This window comes from the organism of the source record quoted next, unplaced genomic scaffold, assembly GCF_019419815.1.
Source record: "Pyrus x bretschneideri cultivar Hongxiangsu unplaced genomic scaffold, Pyrus_bretschneideri_v1 Contig2, whole genome shotgun sequence".
In the NCBI taxonomy this organism is placed as follows: Eukaryota; Viridiplantae; Streptophyta; class Magnoliopsida; order Rosales; family Rosaceae; genus Pyrus; species Pyrus x bretschneideri.
This window is the reverse complement of record NW_025999501.1, coordinates 8,051,641-8,068,000: the sequence shown is the minus strand read 5'-3', so window position 1 is coordinate 8,068,000 and position 16,360 is coordinate 8,051,641. Positions and strand designations below refer to the sequence as shown.

The window sequence follows — 16,360 nt, the reverse complement described above, 5'->3', positions numbered from 1 at the left end:
ATGGGGTTTGATAAGCTAGTTTTAATGTCGATTTTAATTGTTTGTCATTTGAATATCATTAGGTTTTCACGCTAAAAAAGTGGAGTCCGACTTCAATGCTTGGTTGCATTAGTGCTACGTGTGTTTTAGTTGTTAGATCACATTTGTTAGATTCAACGATCTAAAAGGTGCTAGTCGGGCGTGGTACGAGCGTCTAGGTGTCTAGATGGAGCCAAGTGGGGGTCTAGGCCCTTTTTAAGTTTTAATTGAATTTATTATGTAACATAAAAATAAATGTTTTCTATTGTGATACATAAATTGCAAAATAGAATGATTATAAATTAAAAAGTATTAGAACATATTAAAAATATGGGGAGCAAACATACAATGAGTGTTCATCAAAGTATTCAATAGGTTTCTTACTATTTAATGTAAAAATAAAATGTAAACTGAATGTTATCTACTTTTTATTTAAATGAGAGTTGCGACCTAGGCGGGTGCTTAGACGAGTTTAGTGGGCTAGGCAAGCTTCTAGGTAGGTCTAAATGCCATTTCTTAATTTTTAAACGTTTACAGATTAATCAGAATGATGGTTAGCCGATAATACTTAGCCGGTGGTCAATCTCATCTATTTATTTTTTGTACCACTAACTGGTACTTAGCATTGAAGAAACATTGAGGTTTCTGGGACTAAATTTTTTTACCTTTATGGAGCAAAATCATGTATATCATCTAGCATTTTAAAGTAGTTGGAAGGTTGTGGGAAGTAGATTATTGCCCAATTTGGTTGTTTGTGTTCTGAGCAGGGCACCGGTTCATCTCAAAGTCGGCAATATCGGTACTTCTTCGATTAATTATATGAAGTAATTCTATTTTGTGCTTTTTAAGGTGATTTGCTACCCACTCGTTGGGGGCGTGGGCCTATTATATGAAGTAACTTTAGCATCCTTCCTTGTTATATCCTCCATTGGCATAGTACCCACTTTAGAATCAAAATATCATAGTAGCGATGATGAATCATTCTTGGACTCAGTTGGACAAGGAACTTAGAGCTAAGACTGCAAATAGAAGTAAAAGTAGGTGAGAGTAAAGGAAGAAAAAAAAAGAGGGACAATACGAGGAAGCTGTGACTCAATAGTAAACTGATCCTGAACTGGATGAAACTTCATTCACCGTCGAAAATATGGGTTTTAAATTCTCTGTGATCTTAAACCCTATATTGGAGGAAATTTGGTGTAGCAGAATACTTTCTGATTTTTATGGTGGTAATTGTTAGGTTGTGTTGAATCGTCCCGCATAGGAAAGTTAAGAAACTTTGTAAATGTTTATAAGGAGTTGGGGCATTTCCCCATTGGCAATTGGTTTCGGGGTGGAACCTCAACTTTTCTTTATGGTGTTAGAGTAGGTTCACCCATGTGTGAAGCTTAATGGCCACACGTGCTCCATGTCACTTAGTTGAATTGTCAATATGTTAGGCTAAATTTTTCCACACATGAGGGTGTGAGGAATTGTTTCACAGCAGAAAGTAAAGAAAATAACCTTGCAAGGGCTTATAAGGAGTTGGGTCACTCACCCAATTACCAATTGGTTTTAGTTTGGAACCTCAACTTCCTGCAGTTTATTTGGGGCTAGAGTTTATGGGACGATTCGGGTCTTTTGATGGGGGAGAAGAAGTGGGTTGATTTTAGGCTGTTTCATAGTGCCATGTTCTTTTTTTTTTTTTTGACGTATATTTGGCTGTACTTTTGTTTTTATGCTATGAACTTCTTGTGTACTATTTCTGTATTTGCTTATTTTAACTAATGGATTTTTTTTTTAATTTTTTTGATGTAAAAATGAGAAAATTAGTTTGGCCGTGGACAAAAAGTCCACTATCTAAACAAAGCAAAAAAACTGAAAACATTATGTAAAGGATTCATTATACTCTTCCCTTAATTGGTTGAGCTGTCTCTTTTTTTATTTATTTATCTATATCATTTTTCCCCACAGTACCTTGTAAGGTACAGGGTCTTTCTTGGATAATTGCTCATAGGGAGGGATGAGTGCTATCCAAACCAAGGAAACCTAATACATGTCTGCTATCCTCTTGGTGTATTTTATCCAGAAAAGTTAGCGCAAAATACTGAAAATTTATATCCATTTTCCTTTTGCACTTGGACGATGGGGCTATTCTTCAAAGCAAGTTTGTGATTGGCACTTATGGCTTATTGTGCACTGTTGTTTGATGATAAACGTTGTGTCTTTGCTGGAGGAAAATAATAGTAGGATTATTTTTCAGGTATCGATCATGGCCCGAGGAACTGAGGAGAAATTATCAGCTAAGCGAGATAAAAGCCATGTCTTATTTGGTGGGACTAAGATATTGCAGCATACTCCGGATAAGGTAGCTTATCCTAAAATATATGTTTAAGTCAACAAACATTATCATTAATGGTTTTTAGCGAATATCATTAATGTTTGATAATCTCATGGGTTGTGTATTTATGTTTTCATTATCTCAATGGAGTCAGGGCTTTCCTTTAAAAACCCCCGATGGTGGCTGTGTGGCTGTTGTTCTGAGGACTGGGTTTGAAACAAGTCAGGGGAAACTTATGCGTACAATTTTGTTTTCTACAGAGAGGGTATTTTTGCTATGACTACTCAACCTATATACATTATGGTTTTACTTTTACTCCACTTTTATTTTATATAATGTGTGTACATACATTTTACTGTAGGTTACAGCTAACAGCTGGGAAAGTGGGTTGTTCATTTTGTTCTTGGTCATATTTGCAGTGATAGCTGCTGGTTATGTACTAAAGAAGGTAAAAGTGGTTCCTTGATAGGTAGATGCGATGCTTGATGCTTGTGTAGTGTTATTTTCTGACAATCAAGACGTCTTTGATGTAGGGGCTTGAGGATCCCACTAGGAGCAAGTACAAGCTTTTCCTTAGTTGTTCACTCATTATTACTTCTGTGATTCCTCCTGAGCTGCCAATGGAATTATCTATAGCTGTTAATACATCTCTAATTGCTCTTGCACGTCGCGGAATATTTTGTACCGAACCTTTCCGAATTCCTTTTGCTGGAAAGGTATGTTGTGACAGCTTTAATTATGTCTTTTTTTTTTTTTTTTTTATATATTTTATATATTTCTTTCTTACACTTGTTTAAAGGATGCTCTTTGGATAATGCCGCTTTTTTCAAAAATACCATCCACGGAGCTATCTAGCTATCTGATCTACAACTAATAAAGATGGTCTTATTTTACAATGATGCTTCATAAAGTAATAGTTTATAACACAGAAGCACTCCAGTCATTAAAAGCAGCCCAAACTATCTATTGACTCTGCAGAGAATACTGACATCCAAAGTGATCAACCTCCCCATCCCATTCATTTCCGACTACACCACCCTGAAAATTGCCACTCAGTGCGGGGGACCCTCTTTATCCCTCCAATGAGTTTGTAACTCACACAATAAGGCATTGCATGAAACTGGAATTTCCCAGCTCACATGTTCTCTCCCTAAACAGTCTGCCCCAAGGACAAAAGCAATGGGACAATGAAGCAGGAGTTTTTACCCATCTAATACCATAAAACTGGATAGAGTTGCTTTATTCATGATGACTTCATTTCTCTAGTGTGCAAACCAAATGCAAGATTTGGCTACTTAGGCATGCAGCGTTCTCACGTCTGTCTTCCTTCTTTTCAAGCAGGAAATGTGTCCTAGAGAATTGCATAATGTGATTGTATCTTTAGAATTAGTAGTCATCCCCATACTTTTCTGTTCGGTTACGCATTGACCATACTTCTTCGATACCTTATTTTCGCTGTTTGCTTGTAGCCTTGTACTGACCAAGCTGTTTCCCAATATGACATACTGCAGAGTCTTATTGTGCTGTACAAAGTATATTTTGATACATTTGTTTACTGTTTTCCGTGCAGGTTGATATCTGCTGTTTTGACAAAACTGGAACACTTACATCAGACGATATGGTATTTCATATTAATCTAGTATATGGTGCTCATTAAATTGACTCGGATTCATATAAAATTTAATGCTTTTCTCTTGCTCTTCTCCAGGAATTCTGTGGAGTTGTTGGGTCAACTAGCAGTACAGATTTAGAAGCTGACATGAGTAACGTGCCTGTGCGCACAGCAGAGATTTTGGCGTCTTGCCATGCCTTGGTGTTTGTGGATAATAAGCTGGTATGCTAGTGTTATCTTCTAAACAGGCAGTCTGTTTTAGGCTGCATTCTATTTTATTTAGTTATGTTGGTTGCAGTATCATTGTTGACGATGCAAGCTCTTTAGTTTTAGATTGCTTATATTGTCAAAGGTATGCGAATCAGAAAGGTAAAATCACACAAAATTCTACCTATCTACAACCATTAGATGTCTGCTTCTTTGCAATCATAATGAAATGTTTGCTGCTTAGAACTTGCAAAAATAAAGGAGCTTCATCAAGTCTTTTTGTAGTTTGATAATGAATGGTCGGTTAGAAAAGTATGTCGTGTTTTTCTTCCTTGTTTCAGGGTTCTTGGTCTGTTATGGATCTCCTGCACCCTTTTTCCTAATTTATTTTTATATATTTTAATTGAAGTCTGTTTCTTATAATTTTTTTTTGGCTATAATGCCTTTCCTAGATTTTCTCTACTGCATCAGTTAGTTTTTGATGTGAACAAAAAGGAATGATAAAAAGGGATCTAGGCCTTTCCCTTTTTTGTTTTGGGTTTGTGTTTCTGGAGTTATTCAAACATATTATATCTCAAAATATATGCCCTTTTGAAATTTTGTCTTTGTTTTGCCAACCGGGTCATCCAGTCTCCTTTAAGTTGGTTTTCCTACCCCATGCATGAATTTAAATTTCTTGAAAACGCCGTATTTATTTAACTGGACTTATAACTTTCAAGTCAGTTGGAACTCAATATCAATTTATCCTGAATAGAAAATTAATGGCTGCATTGACTGAAAGATGGAACAAGAGATGCTTCGGTGAAGATAAATTTATCCGTAGTAATGAAACGGCTCAGTATCCTGTTATATGTACTATCAATGTCTGGTGACAGGTGGTATTATTTTTTAAATTTTGTTTGGAAATTAACTGATACTACACAACTCCATGTAGGTTGGTGATCCTCTTGAAAAGGCTGCCCTTAAAGGAATAGATTGGACGTTCAAATCTGATGAGAAGGCCTTGCCAAAAAAGTAAGCTGCAATCTCTTGTTTTTGTCTATATCTATATGTCAGCAGTTATATTTGCACTTCTGGACTAATCCATAATATCCTTTAATCATTTATTTTCATATTTACTTTTTAACCTTTTTTTTGCTCATATTTTCCTCATAGGGTAGTTGTTAAACAGTTATCCTGACTCTGTTGATGATAGATTATTTTGGAAAGTTGAATTTAATGCAATGTTAACGTTTTAAGTAGATTGAAAAGTGAGGTAATCCTTCAGAAAATTGTTTAACCAAAGAAACCTTCAGCAGGACATAGATTAAAGTACAATCCGGGATCCATCTTGGTATGAATTTTCCATTGGTATAATATCTTATTTTTGTTAGAATGTCCAATCCAATCAGTTATCCTTAAGCCAGTTAGTTTCTTATGGAAGGCTTGTTTTCGTCTTTTGCACTGATGTTTTAGTCGAATTTTTTGGACAAAAAGAACGTTAAGCTATGTTTATCCTTAAGCCAATTACAGTATGAGATATTGTGGATAAATTAGATTTACAAGGTTGGTCTAGTGAATATGCAGTCTGATGTTGCTATGATATATATTTGCTATTTCAAATATAAATGGGCCGACATATTAGTGGTCTTATAAATAGGTGATCAATAATTTGTTAATCTAAAGTTTGATTATGGTTAATGTTCATTCTTCTTTTATGAGGCAGTAAATCCTGTGCTTTTGTCTATATTTATGATTGGTAATTCTTTCTACATTGTTCTTATTGTACTCGTCACTAAAACGCAGGGGAAGTGGTCATGCTGTGCTGATTGTTCAGAGACATCACTTTGCTTCCTACTTGAAAAGAATGGCAGTTGTAGTGCGCATTGAAGAGAATTTTTTTGCTTTTGTGAAGGTTCGTCAGTCATTCATCAGTACTACGTTGCAATCTATGTTATCCATATACCATAAGCATTAAGATCGCCATCATAGAGTTCTTGATTGCTGCTCAATTTGCTTGTTTGTGTTCTGGGACAGGGTATCATTTATCTTAATTCATCAATCTTGTTACTTCACAATCAATTGTATGATTTTTATTCTTGTCATATTTTGTTACATCTATCCTCGTAGTCAGGTGTTGACTTGGATTTCTGCACTTATAGAGCTCAATACTGGTTATTTGACACAGAAGAGGACACAAATGTGTTGGCGTTAAGTATAGGGAAAGGGGGAAATGGTAACTCTGTTCTCCACTGTCTTCTAGCTTTTAAGTTTGTGGCTAAAACTATCTTGGGAAGCAATTTCGACCTGGTAATCCCAAATGTTGTGATTATCAAGTGAAATAATATGGGTTTTGAGTGTGGGAAGAAGCCCAAGGTTCTTTTGGGGTTGCTGTTGTCTGCAATATAAGTTGTTTTGATGCAGAGTAACAATCAAACTTTTGAAGATTATGGAGGGGTGTGGGTGGAAGATCTGCGAGCCTCAGTCTCTAATGAGTATGGTGACCGTCCTTTCCTGTTGAATGTGAACTTGGAAAGTAGTTTCTTAGGCTCCTTTGGTGGTTTTAGCCTGTCCTTAGTGTTGCTTTTTTTGGTTGTCTATTTGATATATATTTTTCAGTCCTGTTTCCTTCAGACTCCTGCTTCATTGTTTTGTACAGTTCCCATTTTTTTCTCATTTCAGTGGTTCTACGTCTTATGTAATATATTACAATCTAATTACTCCTTTTTCTATATCTTTGCAGTAGGAAAGATGTTCACTCCAGTATTAATAGCTGTTAACAATAAATTCTTTTCATTTCAGGGTGCCCCTGAAACCATTCAGGGTAGACTCACTCAAGTGCCATCATTTTATGTCGAAACTTACAAGAAATTTACTCGACAAGGGTCTCGCGTTCTGGCCCTTGCCTACAAATCTCTTCCTGACATGACAGTAAGTTCTCTGGATTTGTTATTTCTCAATTGCTTTGAATAGTATAGGTCCTGGTGGTTCATGTTCAAAGGAAGCAACTTGTGTACACACTGGTCATACCATGTTATGCGGTACTAGATGATTTTAAATTGGACTGGAAAAGGGAAGACTTTTGAGAGCCATTGCACTGAGTACAGTACTCAAAATGTAAAAAAAAAAAAAAAAAAAAAAAAAGTTTTACTTTTGAGTTTATGCATCAGACTGGTTGGATTACAGATGAGATAAGAATTTGTTTTTTTAATAATAAACTTATTTCTTGAAGCTATTAATCATAACTAATGAATTTTCAGGACACTCTTTTTCTTCCTTAGCCCAATCCAACTTCTGGATTTAATGCTTTGATCTTCTTCATAGTGCATGTTAAATTTCAAGCAAACTTCATTTGGCGTATCATCAAGTGAAGGACAGACTACAATTAGTATTTTTCTTCATTTTTTGTACTTTAGAAATTTAACCTTAAGGAGAAAATGGTTTAAATTATAGAATATAGAATTGCTTTTGTAATTTGACATGCATGATGATCTCAAGTAGAAACACGAATTAACCAAAGGCTACGTCTTTACTTTTCTACTTTACATTATTGTTAAGTACATATGTATAATATCTGAGTAACTGGATTTAAATTCAATGACACTTCTTGTACTTGAAGAGTTTCACATTGTTTGCCCCTTATCTCTCTCTGAGGAAGTTTTAAAGGCTTCGTCTTTTATATTGTATATGTATTTGAAGTGTTTAATTATCTTCTTATTGCTTGAAGGTTAGCGAAGCCAGAAGCTTGGATAGGGATGTGGTGGAGAGTGGCCTTACCTTTGCTGGTTTTGCGGTAAATTAATCATTTCTATTATTTCCTCATACAGAGTAATAGTTTTCGTACTGTTTCTGTTTTTTTTATATTTTATTTTTATTTATTTTATATATTTATTTTTGTCCCATTTATCTTGATTTGAAGATTAGAGTAGTGTCTGGAGTAGGCTTTGTTTACTTCCTTCACGTCACTAAATTCTCGTCGTTTGAATTTCAGGTTTTTAACTGTCCTATTAGATCAGATTCAGCTGCTATTTTATCTGAGCTTAAACGATCGTCGCATGATTTGGTATGTGGTTTCCCTGACTTACATAGTATGTGGTCTATCTGTAATTTTGTATAAAGGAATAGTATCTTGTATCTTACCCTTAACTACCATCACTTAAGAAGTATATTCTAGAGAAAAAGAAACTACGTTTGGTAGCCTTTTATTGAGGTGAAGAAATCATTTTCATTTTTATAGTTATTTTTGGCCATAAACATTTAGAAGCAAGTTTGTAAGACTATCATGGTCATGTTGCATTTCCAGGAACTATTATGATGAAGAAATATTGCAGATTGTAAGAGCCTTTACATGGTGATAGCTGTAGAATTATCAGCACTATGGACTTCTAAATTATAGTTTCGCTGTAGCTATTCTTAAATGCTCCCTTTTTTGATAAATTCAAACCACGTTTTACTGTACAAGGGCCATTATGACCCTTTTACAGAAAACCACTCTTGCATATCTTCGTAAGGATATTCGACCAACTGCTTGCTTTTGGGGTGTTGATTGTTTTTTCTTATCTCTGTATCAGCACTATGGACATCTAGATTGGAGTTTGGTGTAATTTTAAATACTTTCATTTGATTAGTTGAAATCATGTATTACTGTTGGAACACTCTCGCATATCTTCTTTCATTTGATAAGCTCAAACAATGTTTTTGCTGTATGAGGGCCATTATGACCATTTTACACGGAACCATTCTTGCATGTCTTTGTCAGGATATTCTACCAACTGCTTTCTTTTGAGTTGTCCTGATTGTTTACAGATTTAATGTAGTTTATTTTTTGTTTCCCCTGTTTTTCTTGTCTTCCTTTGTATGGTACAATCATTCTCATTCATTTTGTTTTTAACAAAGCTGCTGCGTAGGAAGATTTAAAATTTTAGTATATATATATTTATCCAAAGTGTTTCTTTTGTTAGGTGATGATTACTGGTGATCAGGCTCTTACAGCTTGCCATGTTGCTAGCCAAGTTCATATTATTTCAAAATCAGCATTAATTCTTGGTCCAAAGAGGGACGGTGAAGGATATGAGTGGATATCTCCTGATGAGACTCAGATGATTCCTTACAAGTAAAGCTTTTCCTGTTTAATGGATTGGCTGTTTTCAATTTGGTTCGGTACTCTTGATGTTTTGCTTGGCTGTAAAACCTACTAAAGTGGTTCAATAATTGGGAGTTCCTCTTGTTTTTGGTTTTTATTTATGTTCTTGTGAATTTGTTTCCCTTCTGCACTCTTTTTGCTGATTCTCCTCCTTATTTCTTTCTCCTTTGTTCTGAATGGAATTGATGAAATTGATTTCAGTGAAAACGAGGTGGAAGCTTTGTCTGAGACTCATGATCTCTGTATTGGTGGTGACTGCTTTGAAATGTTGCTACAAACCTCAGCTGTTATACGAGTCATTCCATACGTCAAGGTGCTTATTAATAACCAATTAAGTATTAATTGTGAAACTTGTTTTTTATTAGTGGCTTTATCTTAACGTTTTTGACCGGAGTCATCTTATTAGGTTTATGCGAGAGTTGCTCCTGAGCAGAAGGAGCTGATTTTGACTACCTTCAAAACAGTGGGGAGGATAACGTTGATGTGTGGGGATGGAACCAATGACGTTGGAGCGTTGAAGCAGGTAATTTGTTTTGTGAATATTCAACTATTAGTTGAGTTATTTTTTTCTTTGCAAGGCAATTGGCTTATTTGAAATAATAAATCCTTAGTGTAAGTATTAAAAGTCAGTTATTGACGTAATGGCAATTAACGATAGTAGAATTGGATTAGTTTATTTCAATCCTATGTTTGGTACTAAAAAATAATAGGGATTGGATAAAAACCAATCCCATCAGTTTCGTTCTTGTATGATAATTATTCCTACCACTCCAACCTCGTGACCATGAACCCAAGACCAGGGACCTGGGTCCATGAACTTAAGTGCTACTAAAACTATCCTAATTCCTAGGAAGAACAATTACTAAAATAACGCATGTTATAAAAAATTATCATATCCTTAAAATAAAAATTAAAGTTGTCCTATCCAATCTAGTGCAATCCAATCTAATCCGTTACAATCCAGTTAAATTCTGGGCACCAGACATGTCTTCAGGGTGTGTCCTTTGTATTCATTCCAGAACTGTGGGGCTGCCATTCTAACTTTGAAGTTAGTTATCATGGTTTCATGCTACAAAAGAATAAATAAAGTTCGAGGGGTAGCAATATGTTTTACTCCCCATAGCGTACTCGCTTACACACGTTGACACACACACACACACACACACACACATATATGGGACACACACATCGACAGTCACACATACGGGCTTCTACAGAATCACAGATTAATTGTCTCACTTTTTCCCTTAATAGCTTTTCAGATATTTATTAGTACTCTTGTGTTTTCTTATTATTTTTTTTATGGATTTAATATAAGAAAGTCAAATGATAGCTCGAATCATGTGTATGGCTTTTTCATGATTAAGCTGTGAACTAATAAAGTGTGGTATGTTTCTCTCCTCTCAGGCCCATGTGGGAGTTGCTCTATTGAATGCGGTGCCGCCAACTCAGAGTGGAAAGCCGCCCAGTGAAACGTCTAAAGATCCAAAGAAGTCCAAGTCTGCATTGGATGTTGCAGGTAAATCTACTAGTGTAAATAGAGAAGTCTCTTCAAAGGGAAAAGCCACCGCAAAATTGGATCCCAATAGCAACTCAGCTGGTAACAGGAATCTGTCGGCTGCCGAGTTGAAACGGCAGAAGCTAGCTTCATTGCAAAAGAGACTAATGGATGAGATGAATGAGGAGGGGGATGGTCGCTCAGCTCCAATTGTAAAGCTTGGGGATGCTTCCATGGCATCACCATTCACAGCGAAGCATGCATCAGTTGCTCCAACCACTGACATAATTCGTCAAGGTCGCAGTACTCTGGTGACTACCCTCCAGATGTTTAAAATACTAGGCCTCAACTGCCTCGCGACAGCTTATGTGCTGAGTGTTATGTACTTGGATGGTGTCAAGCTGGGTGATGTGCAGGCTACTATTAGCGGTGTGTTTACAGCTGCCTTTTTCCTATTCATCTCACATGCGCGCCCTCTTCCAACCCTTTCAGCTGAACGGCCTCATCCGAATGTCTTCTGCTCCTATGTCTTTCTTTCTCTGTTGGGACAGTTTGCAATCCACTTATTTTTCTTGATATCTTCTGTGAACGAGGCTGAGAGATACATGCCGGACGAGTGCATTGAACCAGACTCTGATTTTCATCCCAACCTTGTAAATACAGTCTCGTACATGGTGAGCATGATGCTACAGGTGGCCACCTTTGCTGTGAACTACATGGGGCATCCGTTCAATCAGAGCGTCACAGAAAACAAGCCATTCTTGTATGCCATCGTGGCTGCGGCTGGTTTCTTCACAGTTATCACATCTGATCTATTCAGGGACTTGAATGACTGGCTTAGACTGGTGCCGTTGCCAGTGGGATTGAGAAACAAGTTACTGTTGTGGGCTCTTCTCATGTTTGTGACCTGCTACTCGTGGGAGAAATTTTTACGGTGGGCATTCCCGGGCAAGATTCCAGCCTGGAAGAAGCGACAACGGATTGCTGCTTCCAGTCTCGAGAAGAAGAAACAACTTTGAGCGAGTACAAGCTCAACGCCGGACTGCGATTCGACATTTTTGGCAAATGGGCAATGCAGAGTTATATACAGCTGAATGGAGCTCTATTATGCCACAGGAGGTTCCATCCCCTCTTTGATAGGAGATTTTTATTGAGTTGAATTTGTAGGAGGATTATTTTTGGGACCTCTGCCCTATAAACAAACTGTATTCCTAATAGTTGCTTTTACAAATTGTTTTGACCCTTCATATCCCTTGTATTTGGAATTACTTGCCAAAAACTATAAATTCTGTAGCCCCATTTCGATATGATGTTTTCATCATTAGTTCTAGCCTGTTCTTAATCAAGATAATCTTGGCGGTTTAAATAGATCTTATGGGGTTTTATAAGCTAGTTTTAATGTCGATTTTAATTGTTTGTCATTTGAATATCATTAGGTTTTCACGCTAAAAAAGTGGAGTCCGACTTCAATGCTTGGTTGCATTAGTGCTACATGTGTTTTAGTTGTTAGATCACATTTGTTAGATTCAACGATCTAAAAGGTGCTAGTCGGGCGTGGTACGAGCGTCTAGGTGTCTAGATGGAGCCAAGTGGGGGTCTAGGCCCTTTTTAAGTTTTAATTGAATTTATTATGTAACATAAAAATAAATGTTTTCTATTATGATACATAAATTGCAAAATAGAATGATTATAAATTAAAAAGTATTAGAACATATTAAAAATATGGGGAGCAAACATACAATGAGTGTTCATCAAAGTATTCAATAGGTTTCTTACTATTTAATGTAAAAATAAAATGTAAAATGAATGTTATCTACTTTCTATTTAAGTGAGAGTTGCGACCTAGGCGGGTGCTTAGACGAGTTTAGTGGGCTAGGCAAGCTTCTAGGTAGGTCTAAATGCCATTTCTTAATTTTTAAACGTTTACAGATTAATCAGAATGATGGTTAGCCGATAATACTTAGCCGGTGGTCAATCTCATCTATTTATTTTTTGTACCACTAACTGGTACTTAGCATTGAAGAAACATTGAGGTTTCTGGGACTAAATTTTTTTACCTTTATGGAGCAAAATCATGTATATCATCTAGCATTTTAAAGTAGTTGGAAGGTTGTGGGAAGTAGATTATTGCCCAATTTGGTTGTTTGTGTTCTGAGCAGGGCACCGGTTCATCTCAAAGTCGGCAATATCGGTACTTCTTCGATTAATTATATGAAGTAATTCTATTTTGTGCTTTTTAAGGTGATTTGCTACCCACTCGTTGGGGGTGTGGGCCTATTATATGAAGTAACTTTAGCATCCTTCCTTGTTATATCCTCCATTGGCATAGTACCCACTTTAGAATCAAAATATCACAGTAGCGATGAACCTGTTTTATGTAAATTATTTCTCTTAATTTAAACGACTCGGAAGAAACCATGTGGAAATTCTTGGGTTCCAAGCAACAACAATGACTACCTTTTTTTAGGGGGGGAAAAGAAAAAGGAATGAAAAAGAAAAGGAGAGCAACACAATGATTCTAGTCTGATTCAAGAAAATGGTTGCCAAGGGGGTTAGCTACATGCATATGTACCTTTCATAGATTGGCGATATGTACCGAATACATGCTACTAAATTGAACCTCACCTAGACAATTAAGAGGAAAATATTAAACAATATGTTCAAGTTAATACACATGCAACCCCTAATGATCATTAACACTGAAGCTGACGTAGTCTGTTTATAATTAAGTGTTAATTAATTGATGATTAGTAGGTGTGTGTGTAACCTCCCATGTTTATGTTGTGATGAGGGTTATGCTGTAGCTTTGTCAATCCAACCTGCCCTTGCATCCCACTCCTTGCATACTGCTGCCACATGAACTGCTCGTCCATCAACAGCTTCTGCTTCTTCTCCAGGTCTGACATTTGCACATATGATGGCGGCGGTACCACTAACGAAGCAGCAAAAGGGTCTACATGTACATTTGACTTACTAGGATGATTTGACGAAGACGATGATGTTGGTGGTGCAGGCAATGCTAGCATTGCAGGCCGTCCTGCTGACCCTAATGCAACACTACTCGCACTGCCACTAACTCCATACCCTGGGCCTGCCATCGCGGCTGATATCTCCGCTTGCTGGTACATTCCGTCCAGCAACAGCAAGTCAAAACCACCCCCGAGGGAAGCCTTCTGATTCGACAAGTGGCTTGCGGACTGGACTAACGCCGTTTCCCAATCAGCTTCGTCAGCAAACGCTTCCCATGCCAGTTGACCTGCTGGTGCTTGTTCAGTGGCGCCGTTGAACAAAGCCAACGCCAATTTGTCAGCATGTTCATTGCTCGACAAAGCATCTTCTCCCAAGTTCAACAGATCGCCTTCTTCTTGTTGCGGTTTCTTAATTTCCTCTTCCTTTACTGGTTCCATCTCCTTGTTATTGCTTTCCTCAACGAAACCCTCTGGCGGTGGCAGGGCCTTCATGGCGTTCATGTCTTCTTCTTCTTCTTCTTCTTCTTCGCCATGATTTGATTCTTCATCTTTGTTTGCCTCATTAATCTTTTGTCGGTCTAGTAGTCCCTTTACCGACCTCTTGCCTTGTGCCAAAGCCGACTTGTCACGTATGTAGTCGTCCATCACCTCGAGCTTCTTGGGTGTAATCTTCTCAACCTCCGGGTACTCTGAGGAGCGCGCAATGCCGATTTGTTTACACCACCTGTAGAACGTGTCCAACTCATCAAATTGCTTTCCGATGCGGCAGAAGATCTCGTACACCTTGGCACAGTCAGGGATCTCCAGCTCCATGAAGCGGTCGATTAAGATGCCCATTATTTCTGTTATGTCATAATATATCTGGAAACTCTCTTTTACTATCGCGTGCAAGGCCACTATTACAACCCTGTTGTTCTTTGCTACACCTGTAATTAAAAATCATGCGCATAGAAAAACAAAAATTGTTAAGAAAGGCTCCCCTATTTAATATTGCTCTGCAAAAAATAAAAGAAGAAACAGCAAAATACAAAAAAAAAAAAAAAAAAAAAAAAAAAAGACTCTGTAATTCTCGAATAGAGAGTGATTGGCTGATATCTCATAACAATTTACAATGTCTTCGACACATATATGGCCGATATTTTGCCAACTGAACAAATATTGACGAAGTATCAACAAAAGGTCGGCCAAATATCAACAATGTACCCCACACACACACACACACACACACACACACTGTAGATTCGAATATGATATAAAAATAATATTTTCTCTTCTAAAATAAACGTGCACGTTTTTAATTAGTTGATCACATAATGTGACATGATTTCCTTGGAGAAATAATACAATAGAATGAAAATTTTGAAATATATTTGTCGTGCATACATGGCCATGCATGCAGGGCTGAAATATTGCATGCAGCCTGTTAGTGTTGGGCGAAGAAAGATTGAACTGATCGAACCTGTTGGGCGACATCCTAAAAATCGCTCAAGGAGCTGCTGCAAATGCTGCATCCTAGAAAACAACTTGTCAGCTTTCATTTCATGCACCGGTGTGGCTCTCTGACATGACTGCTGGTTGGTAAAATTATTAGCCGCCTCCTGATGATCCTCAATATCTTCATCAAACCCAAATGCACTGCGTTTCCCACGCCGGCTTTGCATTCGGAACTCAAGCCGTTCGTCTAGATACAATGCATACGTGCGCACAAACGCAGAATGGTCCCAAGAATTGGAGCGTGAGGTGTCACGAAAATCAGACATGTTGAGAAAGCGAGTGCCGCGCCTTGTGGAGAAAAATATTTCTTGTTCATAAGCAGGGTCACCCTCGGACAGCAGTCGTTGGACTAACATGAGGGTCTTGAGAGCCACGATCCAGTTTTTGGTCTTGTTGAGGCGCCGGGAGATGGTGTTGACACAAGCGCTGATGAAGGCACGCGAGTAGCATGTTAGGCTGAGAATTTCTCGTAGGTATTTCTCCTCGGTCGGGTATTCTTCATGCGTTGTTGCTTTCACAATGGCAACATCTAGGTCCGCCAAAGAGGTGCTGCTACCGACTTTAGCGAGGCCTATGCTGGTTTGGTCCTTCACCGCATCCAAGGCTCTTCTAAATTTGCTTGAAGCCATGGATATTATAGATATTTTTCTATATATACACACCTAGCAGCAGGTGTTACTAATCAAAAGAACCTTATTTGCAGTGTTAAAAAGATCGAGGAAAAGAAAAGATTATTTGATAATAATTAAGAAAAGAAGAGAAGACTTCCCTCTCTTCTCCTCTTTTTGTTATTTTTTTTCTTTTGTTTTCTTTGTTCTTCTCCTCTCTCGATCCCTATTGTCTTCTTGTTGCTCAAAACTCAAGTTTTTACACCTTTCAATGCAACCATGCATTTTTTGTGCGATATTGTAGCATCAAAATGTGGAAATTCAATGGCAGTGAAATAGCCACGTGTCACATGATTGCCAATTTATTGTTACTGCTTGAGTTTGTAAACATGGTTATTATTTTACCTGTCATTTTGTGGGTGGGTACGGAGGACATTCTTAGCCTGCCATGGCATTTTGACCATTTCAACGGTCTTGGGACCAAGAACATGATTGGTGCGTCAAATGTGGTGTTG

The 16,360-nt window shown here is 37.5% G+C and overlaps 2 protein-coding genes across 2 annotated transcripts; one reads left to right on the top strand and one right to left on the bottom strand.

Moving 5' to 3' along the window:
- Nucleotides 1–988: 988 nt before the first annotated feature.
- Nucleotides 989–12,104, top strand: LOC125476815 (probable manganese-transporting ATPase PDR2). The gene is made up of 18 exons (XM_048583372.1): nt 989–1,055; nt 1,256–1,380; nt 2,093–2,161; nt 2,258–2,362; nt 2,490–2,600; nt 2,697–2,783; nt 2,869–3,051; nt 3,906–3,956; nt 4,044–4,169; nt 5,089–5,168; nt 5,940–6,048; nt 6,936–7,064; nt 7,861–7,926; nt 8,125–8,196; nt 9,095–9,246; nt 9,478–9,589; nt 9,683–9,799; nt 10,684–12,104. The coding sequence occupies exons 1-18, from the start codon at nt 989–991 to the stop codon at nt 11,791–11,793; spliced, it is 2,871 nt and encodes a 956-aa protein (XP_048439329.1). The 3' UTR covers nt 11,794–12,104.
- A 1,199-nt stretch (nt 12,105–13,303) lies between these two features.
- Nucleotides 13,304–16,052, bottom strand: LOC103945253 (putative clathrin assembly protein At1g03050). The gene is made up of 2 exons (XM_009355795.3): nt 15,203–16,052; nt 13,304–14,669 (listed from the first exon to the last, which is right to left on the bottom strand). The coding sequence occupies exons 1-2, from the start codon at nt 15,864–15,866 to the stop codon at nt 13,522–13,524; spliced, it is 1,812 nt and encodes a 603-aa protein (XP_009354070.2). The 5' UTR covers nt 15,867–16,052; the 3' UTR covers nt 13,304–13,521.
- Nucleotides 16,053–16,360: the final 308 nt, after the last annotated feature.